Below are 15,690 nucleotides of genomic sequence, written 5' to 3'. Positions count from 1 at the left end.
AATGTAAGATGGACTACAACGTTAAATAATTCTGCAGTCATACACAATGTTTTCAACATGTATTTTGCCAAAATTATTCACATTTATTCAATAATTAATATTCTGTAATGCATTTATGTATAGTGAAATCTGTTGTTTTTATGGTCATAAACTAGATATCAAAATATGTTGGTAGCTCTCCATACTGTCAATGTAGGATAGTTTCTATCCAAATCATACACTTAATTTTTAATACATAATTTGTTTTCTATTTTCCACTTTTATTTTTCCTGCCTCTCAAATAGCAAAAAGTTAGATACATGTGTTGAGATAGCAAAGATGCGGAGGTTTGGTACTCTTTCTCAAGTATTGATCATACTTGTTATTTTTCTTATTGAAAGCAGATAATTTATACTTTTGAATTCCATAAATATGCCAAATAGTATAGTTTTATTTTCTAAATTCTAAATTATGCACTTAAATTGCTAAAGCAGTAAAATAAAATTAAGTTTACTACGGAAAGAAGTATTCCTCACATTACAATTTCCCCCACCAAAAAAAATACTGAAGTTGAAAATATTTCCATTTTCCTCAAAAGCAGGGGGACAGGACCTTTTTTAGGCGTGGGTTCAAAATTTCCAGAAATTTGACATCTCCAACAATTATTAGAAAGTAAAGGTAAAGATAGTCCTCTGTGCAAGCACAGGGTGTTACTGACCCATGGGGTGATGTCACATCCCAGTGTTTACCAGGCAGACTTTTATAGGGCGGTTTGTTATTCATTGCCTATCCCAGTTATCTGCTCTTTATCCCCAGTACTCACTATCATGCTCAGAAGGATGGAAAGCTTAATACATCTTCAGCTGGCTAGCTGATACCAACATCAATTGGCAGGGACATAACTTCCTAGGAACCTGGGACAAGCCCAACATCTTACCCCACTCCAAGCACCACTTTGAAAGGTCATGTGGGGGTCACATTGTCAGCTTTCTCCCCCTTGCAATTGTGACCTTACTCAAACTCCATGTGGTGTTCGGCACTAGGGGCACAGTTGAACGCTGAGCTGGCCAAAGCAGGGCAGGCCTGTTCTATGCTGGGGGCAGCTTGGCCAGGTCCAACCTGCAGTTTAAAGCTCAGCCCAAGCCACAGTGAGGCCAGCATCGAACTGAGTAGTCGGGCTGACCAATTCTAGCTTTATACTGTTGGCTCCGCCCTCCAAGGTCCACCTTTGGAGCCAATAGTATAAAGCTGGAGTCAGTCAGCCTGACTGCTCAGTTCTGTACTCACTAGGAACCTTTTGAGTGTATAAAACATATATTCCCTAAAGTTATAATATTTGGAGCAAAATCACTGTCCCATTAAAATGAATAGCAAAATACAATTATTTTTTAAAAATCTTCACTGGATCATCATTCACTCATCCAAATAGAAATTCAGTTCCATGATTATAAATGAGCCTACTTGGTATTTAATGCCAAGGTGTCCCAACAACTTCTCTATGGGGTTTCCCTATGGATCGAAGCCTGGCATATATCCTTGGAGCGAATACAGTAGAATTTTTTATATAAGCTTTTTTGGGGTCCCCTATTGCGTACCCTCACAGCCCTCTGCCTCAGGAGCAGGATTACACCTCTTGGAAACAAAAGAAGCATGGTGGGCCACCTTTAAATTTTGGATTAGGTTATGTTTCCTTAACAACCTAACAGTCTCATTTATTGCACCCTCCACGAACTTCAATCTTCTACCTGGGTGGGCTCCATATCAAATCAAAGATTTCCTCCTGGGTCTTCTTGGGACCAGCTCCTCATGCTTTCTCCCAGCGAGATACAGCGTTGTATCAAGATGCAGCTATTAGACCAGGAACACCAATATCTAGTTAGTAAAACAGGAGCTTGTTCTCCCCTCCATTTTAACATCATGCCGGAAATGCAAGACAGCTGCATATTTAAACATCTTGTCCGACCCTAAGCTGAGGTGGCTATTGACCAGGCGAGAACCAACACATTTCCTAACCTTTTCTACAGAGAGATTCCGGCACCTTCACAGCAAAAGCGTACCTGTGAATACTATTAAGCCCTCTGAGAAGTCATTGGAGCACATTTTATTAGTTTGTGAGGAATTTGCGATTTTATGAATGAAACCTGTTTCCGGGGATCCCTACTGGTCATCAAGCCTTTTAATCTTAAACTGAACTATCTTCTGAATACAGAGAATCCCAAGCAATTGGACATAGTGGCCAAATTCTTGCTCACTATTACGAAATAATTTCCTGGTCTCCTCTTTCGCTCTGATGTATGCATTTTTGAAACAGGAGTACCTGTTCTATCTTGTAAAACTGTATTTGGATTACTTAGCTCTGCTATGTTTTAATGCCTAATAAAAGAAAAAAGAAAAAGAAAAAAAAAGAAAAGAAAGAAAATGAGCCTACTGTTGCAGGTGGGAATCTAGTGATTGTAACAACCTATTTAAGTAATTTTTATATTAGTTAATGTTTTATTTTTACCAACAGTAAAATGTTCATGTAGGGATAATAACATGTTTGTTTTTATTCCCTACAGAGCATGGTCGAGTCAATAAAACATTGCATTGTGTTGCTGCAGATTGCTAAAGTAAGTACCTCTAACACAAAAATCCAGTAGAATGTTTGGGCACATAATATTCCACTCTTCAAGTAAATTATTTTTTAATATTATAGTGTGACTGGTTGGAACAATCCAAAAGTCCAAGAATCAGAAGAGATGTAAAGGTGCATTCAGTTATGAAAGTTACTTTCTTATTGCTTCCTACAAGTGATTGCTTATGACCAAATGCTCATTTTGTTTTTAATTGAAAAGTTCCATAACTTGAATAATTAGCATTGCCCAGGATTTCTGAGACCTTTATAGAGGTAGTTCCAACAATTTTTTTAATGTGAAAAAGGAGGAATGGGTCTCCTTTGACCACTAGAAGTCTGTACTGGAGATAGTGGGACCTGCATGGACAAAAGCTATGATGGATGGTGTAATAACAATGGGTAAGAGTGGGTAAAAAAACTGACTGGATTCAACTTTTTTTGTCTACTTGTGTTGGCATCCTGGGACATCCTGCTCCTTTTCATATTAAACTGGTGATAAAGTATCATCAGCAGGCATCATAGGTGTTGTGATATATGGGATGGTGTTGAACATACTACTGTATTTGTCCATTCTTATTTTGAGAATGCAAGAGAACGGATTCTTGTCTATAGTATTGTACCTATTTATGCTTCTGTCTTTAATATCTATAAGCTTCCTCTGTAGAAATTAACATTGGACTTTAAAGAAGAACAATTTTTTATACCTTAAACACTCACATTAAATTCCTCTTGTCAATCCTGTGGAGTCTAAGTGATAAGAAAAGAAACAAATGTTAATGTTTGGCCTTTTTATGAATCATTTATAGAAAACAGCTGAATTAGCTGGTAATGGAGTGTGATTTTACAGCTTGACATTGAGAGACTAGTGTAAACTGGTGTTCTGATAAATAGATTATTGTGTCAGAGGTTTTTCTTTTGGTAGAGTTTCTCCTGGCAATGAGAATTGATTCAATTGGGCACTCAGTGGCATGAGAAGAGATTATCTACGCATACTTGAAATACTTCATCATTAATGTGGATTTCTTTGTCACACACCACTTTAAAACTCTGTGTTTATTATCTAACCTAAGAAGGTCTAATAATTAATAACATATAGCACTGAAGTTTCTGCCATGTTCTAGTTTAGAAAATACACCATATTTTTTGTTGGGAAATATATTATCATCAATATATCGAATTCTCAGTGTGGCCACATCTGTGGATGCTTAAATACAGAGCTGTGGACAGATAAGACAGGTCATTCTACAAACCTGAGAAAAACCCTAGGTTTGCAGAAGAATCTGAAATCTAACAGTTACATTGTGAGGTTAACCCCCCCCCCCCCCAATACACAGGTAACGGAAGTTATCCCTGTAGCTTTATGAAACAAATGCCCTTAGTTAAAGCCTTGGTTTCTGTCAGTAAAAGGCAGGAGGAGGGGCAGGGCCCTTTCTGGGACTGTTTTGGTACTCACTGGGATCAGGCCCAGCAGCAACCACAAGGTGACTTTGCTGTCACTTGACTTGCATGACTCATCCAGCCCAGGTGCCTGCTACTAGTCGACAACTGCTGCTCTATGAAAACCAATGTAGTGTAGTAGTTAGAGGTTCTGACTAGGATCTGAGAGTTTCAGGTTCAAATCCCTATTCTGCCTTGGAAGTTCTCTTGGTGACCTTGGATCAGTCACATTTTCAGCCCGACTTAACTCACAGGGTTGTTGTGAGGATAAAATGAGGTGAGGAGAATAATGTAAACTGCTTTTGGTTCCCATTGTGGAGAAAGTTGGGGTACAAATGAAGTAAATAAATCATAAATATAACAAAATTCAGGGAGCAGTTAAAAGGGAGGTTGGTAGATGAGTGGAAAGGAGAGAAGCAGACAGGAACATTTAAGGATATTGGGCTTGCCATGGGAGTGGTAAGAAGAAATAGTTTAGGGAGGCAGATACATGGGGAAATGAGGTACCCCCACAATGTCTTGCAGGTTTCCCTGTGTAACTGGGCCTGGCTCAGCCAGCAACTTGCAACTGGGCCCAGCCTGGTGACTGGCATTCAATTCAGCCAGAATTTTCCCTTGGAGGGGCTACTAGGAGAAGGGAATGAGAGGCACAGTGAAGCTGAGGGGGGCAGGTAAATGTAGATTGATTGGCTAATGGGTTCAAAGGAGAGAAGGAAGCAGGAAAAGATGAGGCTTTGGGGCTTTCAGGGAAGGGAAGGGAAAAGAGAAATATTGACAGTGGGGTAAATGTGACGTCCTTCCAAGTCCTTGTGGGTCCCCCACTTGTAACAAGGTAATTTTTAACAGAATTGTTGAATTTCTAGATGTAATCTATGATGCAAGCCCCAGTGGACTTCTATGATAACACATAATATCTAAATGTTTATCTGAGGAGCATATAAATGAATCACTGTTATTCCCCAGTGGGGACCCAGAGTGGCTTACATTTTTCTCAGTTCCTCACACTGTGAGGTAGGATAGGCTGGGTGTGACTGGGCAAAATTCATTCAGTGAACTTCCACAGCGGAGTGGGTTTTTTAACTGGGGTTTGCCAGATTCGAGTCTGACACTCTAAGCACTATACTGCACTAGCTATGTGCATTAACATCCAAGTTAATTGATTATCATAATAGTAGGGCACCCTTGTGCAAGAAGGGGGAGGAATTTTTTTTCTTTCCTCCTGTTTAATGGTTAAAAATCAATACGTCTCAGTAGTGAAGATGAGTACAGTTAGCCAAATTAAAAGTGAACATAAATAATTAAAGGACACTGTGACAGAGATAAGCACAAGTCTTGCTGGTTCTTGAAAGAGATACCTTTGTTTTTAAAGAGATGTGTGTGTTCTTCTGCACTCAAGTTCCAGAGAGTGAATAATAATACATGGTGTAGAAGGTTTATTGTCTGTCAAATAATTAGCACTATCCAATATGAGCTTGTGACATGAACATAACCACATTCTGTATCCTACAATTGAGATTTTTGTAGAGTTCGTGTAATCAAGGATAAGCACTCCTGTAACTGTGATTTTAAATATGTTGGGTTTGATCCATCCATTTGTCAGAAGAGATTTTTCTCACATACCACTTCCATCAGAAGACCCATCCAACCTTGGGGAAGTTGCTGGGAACATTGGGTAGTAGATTACTGCTATGCACTTTACATGGGGCTGCCCTTGAAAAGTATTCAGAAACTTCAGTTGGTTCTGTGTCTCCTTGATGCTGCTGGTTCCAGCAGCCTCAGTTTTGGTTCCAGCCCCTATCTGTGCCTCCTGCTTGGTTCCAAGGACACATCTTTCTTTTAAGCCAAGTAGAACTACCCTCAAAGAAGGCCAATATTAAAACTAATTATAAAGAATAGACTTTCATGTACCTCCTCTTTGGTTATTCTACTCAGTCAGTTCCAGGAGAGGTCTTGGAGTTAATGCCTGTCCCTAAGATTTTATGCACCTCAAGGCATAGAATCTCTCCATCTGTCTCAGGGGGAGAAATTCTAGACAGGAGGAGCTTGTGCTTCATATGTTCCCATGGTTTACTTTTGGCAGAGTGAGCAGTGACTGTTGCACAAACTGAATAAGAAGAACTTTATAAGGGTATTATCATACCAGCTCAATGGAGGAAGAATAGATGTAGCATATCTGAGAAGAAGATGAGGACAGCCTAAAAGCAGCATTCCAGAGGATACACGAGGAAATGACACTTCATAGAGGAAAGAAAGCCCCCACCCCACCCCAAATGTTGAGTCAGTTCAGATGTATAATGTTGTTATATACCTTTTCTGAGGTGATACTCTATGGTAACAAATGTAAAGTTTAGAGTGATGAAGAATAGCAGGTTCTCTAAAGTATGGTGAAATGTCAATTTTTTGTCAGGACACAGAGTTTAAAAATATTTAAAAGATACATTATAGCTCACAAACATTGCATCATGGAATAGGGCTTATTAATTTGTGATAAGCATCGCTCCAACATATCTCTGTATTGCTTAAGAAAAGGTTTGTCAGTGAGTTCCAGAGATTTATTCATTCTTACGGGCTCAATTTCATGCCGTCTCAGAAGTGTCTGTAAAAATTATTTAAATCAGTGGTCCCATTCCACAATGTGCCCCCCACGCCTTTCAGGAAAGTAGATGGGGGACGTTGTAAAGAGCAGAGACCTGTGGGACAGTTTTCTGGGCAATACAGATGAAGATGATGGATTTTGGATTTATACCCCACCTTTCTCTCCTGTAAAAGTGAGACTCAAGGTGGCTTACATAAACCCTTTCTCCTTCCTTTTTCCCACAACAGACACCTGATGAGGTCAGTGTGCTTGGCAGAGAAAGTGGCACTGAAATGGCCGCCTTGAGCCATAATGGCAGCCCTTCTGGGTTCTGAAGATTTTTTGTAACAGGTGTTGCATTTTCAAGGGAAATATCTCTTCAGCCATAAATGATCTGAAAGCAAGGCTCTGAAGCGTCCCTTTCAAAAGCCCCAAAAAAACCCTGCCCAGAACGTGGAACAGAATTAGGCAGTCAATGACTTTCCCCATCTCCATTATTATTCATTCCATATTTATAAAATATATTTTATTATTTTACTTGCACTTTCCAGTGCTCTCCAAAACCATGGGGAGAATGGGTAGTGTGTGTGTGTCTTAGCCCATGTACATGATGTGAAAAGCCACACACTGCTCTTCATAAAGAGCACAATACACTATAATTGGTAAAAAACACAATATATACAGTGTTACCTTACATTTTAAATGTCAAAAAGAGTATTTCGCGGCTCCATGTGTTTTCTGTGGAAAGCGGGTCCCAAAATGGCTCTTTGCAGAGTGTTAGAAGGTTCCTTACCCCTGTCTCTAAACCATTAGGGGACCTCAGATTCTCCCTTTACACTAGCTCCAAATGCCGAAGGGGGTGGATTTAAAAAAGAGAGGAGAATCTAGGGAAATTTGAGGGAGTGCCTGCTGTCAGGGGGGGTGCAATTTGTTAAGCTAGAAACACCGAACTTTTCAGGGGTATCTTTTTACTCTCCTAATGAGTACCACCCAGGTTTGGTGAAGTTTATGGTTCAGGGATTGTCCAAAGTTATGGACCCTCCTTAAATATATGTAGCCCCCATCTTTCTATTGGGAAATGAGGAGGTGGGGCACCCCCTTTGAAGGAGTCCCATGGCAGCTTTGGACCCCCTGGACCAAAACTTTCACAAGACCTGGGTAGTATCAGTAAGAGACTCTCCTGATGATACCTCCCAGGCTTGGTGAAGTTTGGTTCAGGGGGTCCAAAGTTATGGACCCTCAAAGGTGTAGCCCCCATCTTCTATTAGCTCCCATTGGAAACAATGGAGGATGCCCCCCTTTGGGAGTCCATAACTTTGGACCCCCTGAACCAAACCTCACCAAACCAGGGTAGTATCATCAGGAGAGTCCCTCAAATAATCTCTGAAAGTTTAGTGCTGCTAGCCCAAACAATGCGCCCCCTGCAGGCCAAAAACTGAAAAAACACTAAAATGTTTTAAAAACCCACAAATGGAGGGGCAGAGCTTCAGACATGAATGGGGTTTTTTTTTAACCTGAGAACCCCCCTTACCTATGTCCTTGGAATGGTAGCTCTGAGGTAGCTCAGTTCTCTGCAGGTGGAGGGCCAGTTCAGAGTGGGCTGTGCTTCTCTGAATTAAGTGCCAGGAAGGGCAAAGTTTGGTTAAAGAATCTCTACCAGAGATCCTGGAGTTAAACACAGTAACACTGTTTAATCACACTGGTGATTTTGTTATTTTTTTTTCTCTGAGGAGAATCCCACTCAGATATGAAGCAGCAAAGCTTCTGAGAGAAGGGAGTTATATAGAGAGGATTGGAGCTTCCTCAAGGAGAGCGGCCATCCTTCCAAGAGAAGCACTGTGTGAGAGAGACACTCTTAAGGGAGAGTTTGTCTTCGTGTTAGTGGCCAAAGAACTGTGTGTGTGTAATACTTACCTGAGGGTAAAATGGAAGATTTTTCCAAACAGAACTCTGTAACAACTATATTGAAGTAACAGATTTATTTTTATCTAGTATCAAAGTGACATCAGGAAGGCACAAGAGCGTGTCCTGTCTGTAATTTGTGTCAATTGAAAAAGTTACTAAACAAAATCTTGTAAATAGTAGCCTCTCTAAAACCAGCTTCCATTGTACCTATATATATTTTTCCTCAAGCATTTGCCAGTTTAGCTCTTTTAAATTTGTTTCTGTAAATAAAATCTTTCAATTTCTGGTTCAACTTCATAAGCCTTTGGTGCTATTTCTTTATTTAGTTCATTTCAGGAAGACAAAAAGTTATTTTAGTTTTATTTATTTATTTATTATTTCTTTATTATGAGATTTATAAGCCGCCTCACCCCCGAAGGGCTCGAGGCGGTTCACAAAATGGCTGCACTTCAAACAACAATCAACAAAACATTTCAAATACAAGAATGCAGCTTAATTCATTAAAAACTTAAAACTTAAAAAACTTAAATAACAATTACAGTTACATATCAGTTAAAACAACAAAGCCCCCAATCTAAAGGCCAGAGATACTGCCCTGCCTAACAGACAAATACCCTGGAAGAGCAGCTAAAGACTATTTAGATGGCTTCTTAGAAAACTGTGGGGAAACTGAAAAGGAATATGAACTCTTAAACATCCTCTCCACATTTCTAAAAAAAAATTTCTGACATTAAAAAGTTGCTCAGTGAGAGCTGTTCGTCAGAGACTTTGGAGGGAAAAAATTCCCACAGACAGTTGGCAGATGCTTGTGTGTGTGAAAGGCACGCCCTCTCTCTCGCGCTGGGGAGACTTGGGGGTGCCTTGTTGTAAGGTCCTTGACTTGCCTTGAAGTTGTTCATCTTGATATATATCTCCCAGACAGTGCTATATTATTAAAGGTAAATTATTAAAGGTATCCTGCTTTTCATCATCTAAAGGTACCTGGGAGTAAAGGTACCAGAAAAGGGATTCATACCCTTAGAATGTTCACTAGTCCTACCCCCTTTTTGCTACCACTATTGATGAGATGACTGCAGATTTTGACTGCAGTCAAGCCAATTTGACTGCAGTCAAGCCAATTCTCTACAGTCTCAAGTATACTTTGGTCGCTGGTACATGACTGACATTTGTACCAACATTGGGACCTTCTGCCTTTATCTCCAGGCTACAGTGTGGCCATGTTGCCCAAGACCACTTGCTTTCTTCATTAAATCTAGTGGCTGTTACCCAGCAGATCAATATAAAACCCAATTAGATTAACTCTGCGCCATTTATGTTTACTACAGTGTTCTGAACCACTAACTCAAATCACATTGCTTTGGAAGGGACCATGTCTTTACAGAAGAATGCTACAGAATTTGTTCTCCCCAACCCCTCTCCAACTTTTACTCCCATTACTTTACCATCCCCGCCCGAAAAAGATTGAAGCCTATGTTAGAGATTAAACCTTAGAGCAACAAAAGGTTTATCATTTCCCAAATTCCATATGGTCTCCTTCTCCTCTATCCTATTTCCAACCAAAGGGCTGTGGCTGCATCTGAAACGTATCTTCATACCTCTATCTAACCCCAGTGTTGAAAGTTCTTCTGGTTTGCTGTTGGGCATATTTGTCAACAACAGTAGCTACAAAGTGCATGGCAGTGTTAATGGCATGTCAAGATGTCCCCATATTTTCCCTGCATAGAGCATTAGCTACTCATGGCGGACACCTATTTTACCTGTACACTACCATATTTTGCCTTCTGGCAGAAATAGGATTCCAGAAATGTTGATTGACTCAACGAGATACGTTTAATTTGTAAGAGTAGTCTTGACTTTCTGCCCTTTGACAGAGCATATGTTCTTATGCATTGGCAGGAAAAAAGCACACATTTAGTCAGAATTGAATTGTGATGCTAGTAGTATATTTTGTTGTGAATCATATGCTAATCAGTTGAAGTATATTGATGGTAAAATGAAACTCTGAACTAACTGATTGAAAACTGTAGCCAAAGATAGAATTTCCTTTCAAACCAATAAGGAATATGATGCACGAGCTTCTCCTAAGAGCTGTTTAAGTATTTACAGTTGTTGTTTCTTAACATTCTGCAATGGTTGTTCTAATAAATATTTAGTGTGGTGCCTATGGCATATCTGTTTTGCAAGCAAGGGCTTTTTGGTTTTCGTAAGAATTGAGTGAACTCTCTTAAGGAAGAGCAAAAAGGACTAGGTTTCATGGTTAAGTGATTTCTTCCTTATGAGAATATCTTACTGTAGGAGACTAATAGAAATTTCTCAAGACATCATTGTCATTTAAACAATGATACTTATAAACAATTGATATGTTAATATTTTTAACATTTTTCCTTAAGGACCAAAGTAATGAGGAGAAGCACGCAGATGGACTTATAGTAAGTTTAAACCTAATATTTTACTTCCCTTTATTTCTGCAGAATATTAACACTACAGTCATGTGAACATATGGACTTGAATTTCTACTCTCTTCTGACATTTCTCCCTCCTAGTCACCTTGTCTTTATTAGTTTTCTGAAGTTCCATAAATCAATAGCCTGCTCGATAATGAAGAATATTTATTCCAGGTTTTTCCTGTTTGGAGCAAAAAAAAATCAAAACCAGCAATATGAATATGAAGAAAAATTGGTTATTTGAAGTGAATTGTTTGTCAGAATGGCAGCCAGTTACTCTAGGACCTGACATCTGAAATGCAGGAGAAAAAAAGTGTTATCAAAGTGCTTTCTGATATATAATTTTTTTTATAGTTTCCATATCTGTCTTCCATTTTACCCATCTCCTTTGCTACTTTTCTTTGGAGTTATAAATCTAAATGCTAACAGAATTTTCTGCTCTATTCAATTTTTCCATAAGTTTGCAAGCTTGAAAGACTTTGGGGCTGGGATCCTTTATGTATAATAAAGGGAATACAGTACCATTGTATAATAATGCTTCTCGTGTCAGGTTTTTTGTGAATCTGAAGTAACTTCTGTGTTAAGTGCCTGTAAAGCATGGTATAGATACTGTGAAAATTTAATCCTTGCCCAGGAAATCAGCAGAGCTGGCTTTTTAATGGGGTTTTAAAATTGTCCTTTTGGGTTGTATGATTTTACTTTTCATTTAATAATTATTGCCTGAGACTGTGTACATTGTTCTGATTTTAGATCAGACTTCGTCTCCAAGTGAAGTGTGAAAATAATATATGTATCTGTATACAATCAAATACATTTGAAATACATATATCTAAATACTGTTGTGTATGATGCTCTGTCCTTTGGGCAATACTTTGACAGCTTACAGGAGGTCTTTGCCTTGAGACTATGGATCTGGTGAATGGAGTGGCAAATATAGTAAATGAGACCTTGGTCTCTTGCAGCTTTTTAAGTTTCTAGTCTAGCATTAGGCTCCTACCAGCCCATAACACATAAGTATTCAATTCTTATATTCAAGTCACATATAAGTTGGCTGAAAGTATAAGGTGGGGACAAGATTTGGACATTTGGAAGAAAAGACTTGTAGAATTTATCATGGTTGTGTGAACAGGAAGATGCATGTTGCCGTGTACCTTTACCAGTAATACTTGATGATAGTTTTTGTAGGAAGTGGTTGGATGTTAGTGCAACAAATACTCTTTGAAATGGTCATATAAAAATGTGTCTGTACAACAGGCTTCCTGTAGTGAGAATATAAGTATGGTTTCAGTGTATTGAAATCCTATCATACAGCATGTTTAGATTGAAACTTTGAACTACGTGTAATCAAAGCAGAGTTATTCTACAGTAAACACGACATGATGTTCATGATAGATTACCCCCAACAACGGGCTTTACATTCAGGAAGATGAGTAGTTCTGGGGGGAGGCAGTAATCTATTCCTTCCAGCCAGAGAAACATTAAATTGGCACTAGAGGCAAGTAGAGTTCAAACAAAGATTGTTATGTTTATTTACAAAGAAATTGAAGTAAACCAGGAAGGGTTTAAACCAAGAATCACTTTAGTAAATATATACAAGAAGCTGGTTCAGATGAGCATGGGAGGAGCGTGGGAGGAGCAATTGCTGTGTTCAGACACGTGGCAAAGGAGTTGAGGTGTGATGTGGTGGTGATTTTGGGGTGATCTAGCGCAAAAACCAGGTGAATCCATGAGGATCCATGTTTTTCAAGCATATTTTTGGGCCCACCAGCAGTCCCCCCACCAGCAATCCAATCCCCAGAGGGCAGAGCAACCCCGGATCTGGAGGACAGAGCAACTCTGGATCCGGAGGGCAGAGTGGTGGGCAGGGCTACCTCCTCCATTATTTCCTCCAATTCAAACTGCCAGGAAAACAGAGCCTTTAGAGCAGGCTCATGGAGGGATGCTTCCCCAGATGAACTCATTAACAGTTTAGAGAGGCCATGGGGGTCACCACAACATAAGGAACTATATTAAAGGGTCACGGCTTTAGGAAGGTTGAGAACCACTGCACTAAAGGGTCCTCACTTCAAGAACCAAATGTCATCTGAGTGTGCTTCTTTTTCTTCACCCCAGGAGTCCAATTACCCAGGATGACGGTAGCCCTCTTCCAGCAACAACCCTACCTCCTTGCTCTCCAGCCCACAGTGGTGAACTTGAACTGGACCCCTGTGCCTTTAGAGACATATATAACCCTTCTCTAACTGGTGGCTTAACATGGGCACAAGAACTGCAGGCCACTGAAGCTGAAATTAATATTTCCCCCATAGCTCAGTCTGCAGAAGACGTCAAGGAGTCTGATTATGCATCCATTGTGGTTAATCCCAATAATTCAACTTTCCCCCCAACAGCTAAATCTGGGACCAATGGTTGTGTCTTTCCTGATACAAGTGGCTCTCCTGAGCAAGTTGTTGAATTAGATTGACTATCCGCCTGTCCACCCCTTTCATCCTCCACTTTAAAATTATTTCCTGGAATATAGCGGGGTGGCACAATAAGATCACTGATGCCGATTTTTATAATTAGTTATCCGGATTTAACATCATATTTCTCCAGGAAACATGGTCCCCTACCCCTATCTATTTATCAGAATTTAATGCATATTATCTCTCCGCCTTCAAATCGTATATAAAAGGGTGACATAAATCCGGTCTTGCTATCTTGGTAGCTGAGAATCTTGGTGCTGTTGTCAAACCACTTACCCCATATGAACATTGGGCCCAGGCGCTGTTTCTTACTGGTATTTCATTCACCTTCCTAATGGTCAATATCTATCTTCCACCATGTTTACAGACCACAAAAAAATTGTGGTCTGGTCTTCATAATTATCTCTCCGACCTTTGTCAGACTCATCAACCTGACATGGTGATTTTACCTGGTGATTTTGACACTAGAATTGGTAAGGATGAGTATAATTTTCAGTCCTCCATGGGCTTAGACCTTGAACTCTTACCTTGGCATTTTGCTTTACCCAGGCATTCTAATGACACTTCCTTTAATTCTGCGGGTGTGAATCTTGGTAAATTTTGTCTTCAACTACACTTAGTTATTCTAAATGACTTGGCCCAGTTCAAATCTTCGGGTGACTTCATGCATATCTCGCCTCGTGGCAATAGCGTTAATGCCCATAAGAGCTGTGACTACATCCTGCCCTTTTTCTATATTGCACAAAATCAAGTGGAATGAGCATTCTTCTTCACAGTCTTCTATTGATGCAATGCACATCTGCTCTGATGTCATCCTTATCCTTGGATGACTGCATTGTAAATTTGAGAATCTGACTCAATCATTGGTTGGGGCGCTCGCAACTCCAATCAAAGCCCAAGTTCCCCCCAAGGCAACTTCAGATCCTAACTTCACTGTGAAATACAAGATAACCAAAAAACATATGAGAAATATCTTTTCTGCCTATAGGTGCCAGGGTGCTGCTAACTCAAGAGCCATCTATCACTCCTCCTTCGTGAAAATTGTCGCAAGCAAATTAGTATAAAGTGGAGCGCTCTCATTCAAGCAGCCCAATTGAATGATTCCAGAGGCTTTTGGCGATTAATGGACTGTGTACATCTGTCCCTTCTGTCTCCAACATTGACTCCCATATCTGGCACAAGTATTTTTGTGATCTGTTTGGATGTTTCATAATTCTTATCCTTTTAGCCCAGCTTCATGGTAATGGGATGGGGGGTTGGGGAACAGAATGTCATGACTCTCTAATGTCTTAGAATCTTGCCATATTTCTTTCTTTCTACAGAGCCTTGAGGATTGTTAGCATTTCATTCCTTCTTGTAGCAGGTTGTGGTAACCAGGGTAGCCCCAAAAGGTGAGGAGATTGTTTTGACTCACCTCTTAAGCCACCCTTATGTCACTGGAGTCACACACAAACAGGGGTGAAAGAGAGAAAAAGAAATTCCCCTTTCTTTGGTACCTGATTCAAGGTGCCAAGCCCCAGGGAGATATTCCCTCAGGAAACTGGTCCTTTATGACTGTGAGGATCTCCCTTAATAAAAATATTAAAGTTCGCTGCCACCAAAAATATAACTGGGATGTAGCTTATAAGCTGCCAGCAAGACACCACCTTTTCTAGGCACACAGAGAGAAATCAGACTGGAACTGATGGTAACTTAGACAGAACTTGTACAGTTTATTTTGGCTAAAATGCAGACTTCTCAGGTGATTTGAGAGGTTTCCAAAAGCTTTTCGGTTTACTAGAGGGAAAACTTATTTCTTCTGAGATGTTATTCAGCAGTTACATACAACACACTGTGATCACACGCTACTTGAGTGTCAGCCTTCTCTTGAAAGAGGTTCAAAACTTAAGCTTTCTCACGAAGAGTTTCCCACTTTACTTCAGCTTCCCTTACATGTAAAAGGTTTTGGCTTTGAGGATTATCTCTAGAGACATCTTACCGATTTTTACTGCAAGTTCTAATACCTGCACTGATCTACACTCTAAACACACAGTCTTGCTCCTAGGAGATTCCCAATGGCACACTTGGCCTCCCTCTCTCTCACTCAATCCCTAATATGGCTTCACTACCTCAGGACCCGGCTTCTCCCAGATCATTGGTGAGTACACTGTAGGTGATACCACACAGGGGGGCAAGGCAGACTCGAGTAGGTCTGGGACAGTTTTCAGAACTTGTCAGAAGCTCCTGAACAGTGGCTTCAGCCTGCACCAATTCAAGGCCTCACTCTCTCTCTGT

At 40.0% G+C, this 15,690-nt stretch overlaps 1 protein-coding gene across 1 annotated transcript in view; it reads left to right on the top strand.

The window, feature by feature from the left end:
* OSBPL9 (oxysterol binding protein like 9) overlaps positions 1 to 15,690 on the top strand; it is a 96,038-nt gene that overhangs the window by 59,118 nt on the left and 21,230 nt on the right. Inside the window, 2 exon segments of the mRNA XM_048498967.1 lie at positions 2,538 to 2,588; positions 10,901 to 10,939. Coding sequence (XP_048354924.1) covers positions 2,538 to 2,588; positions 10,901 to 10,939 — 90 coding nt within the window.

The sequence above is a fragment of the Sphaerodactylus townsendi genome, linkage group LG05 (assembly GCF_021028975.2).
Source record: "Sphaerodactylus townsendi isolate TG3544 linkage group LG05, MPM_Stown_v2.3, whole genome shotgun sequence".
Classification (NCBI taxonomy): domain Eukaryota; kingdom Metazoa; phylum Chordata; class Lepidosauria; order Squamata; family Sphaerodactylidae; genus Sphaerodactylus; species Sphaerodactylus townsendi.
The sequence above is the reverse complement of the archived record's forward strand: the minus strand, read 5'-3'. Positions and strand labels throughout refer to the sequence as shown.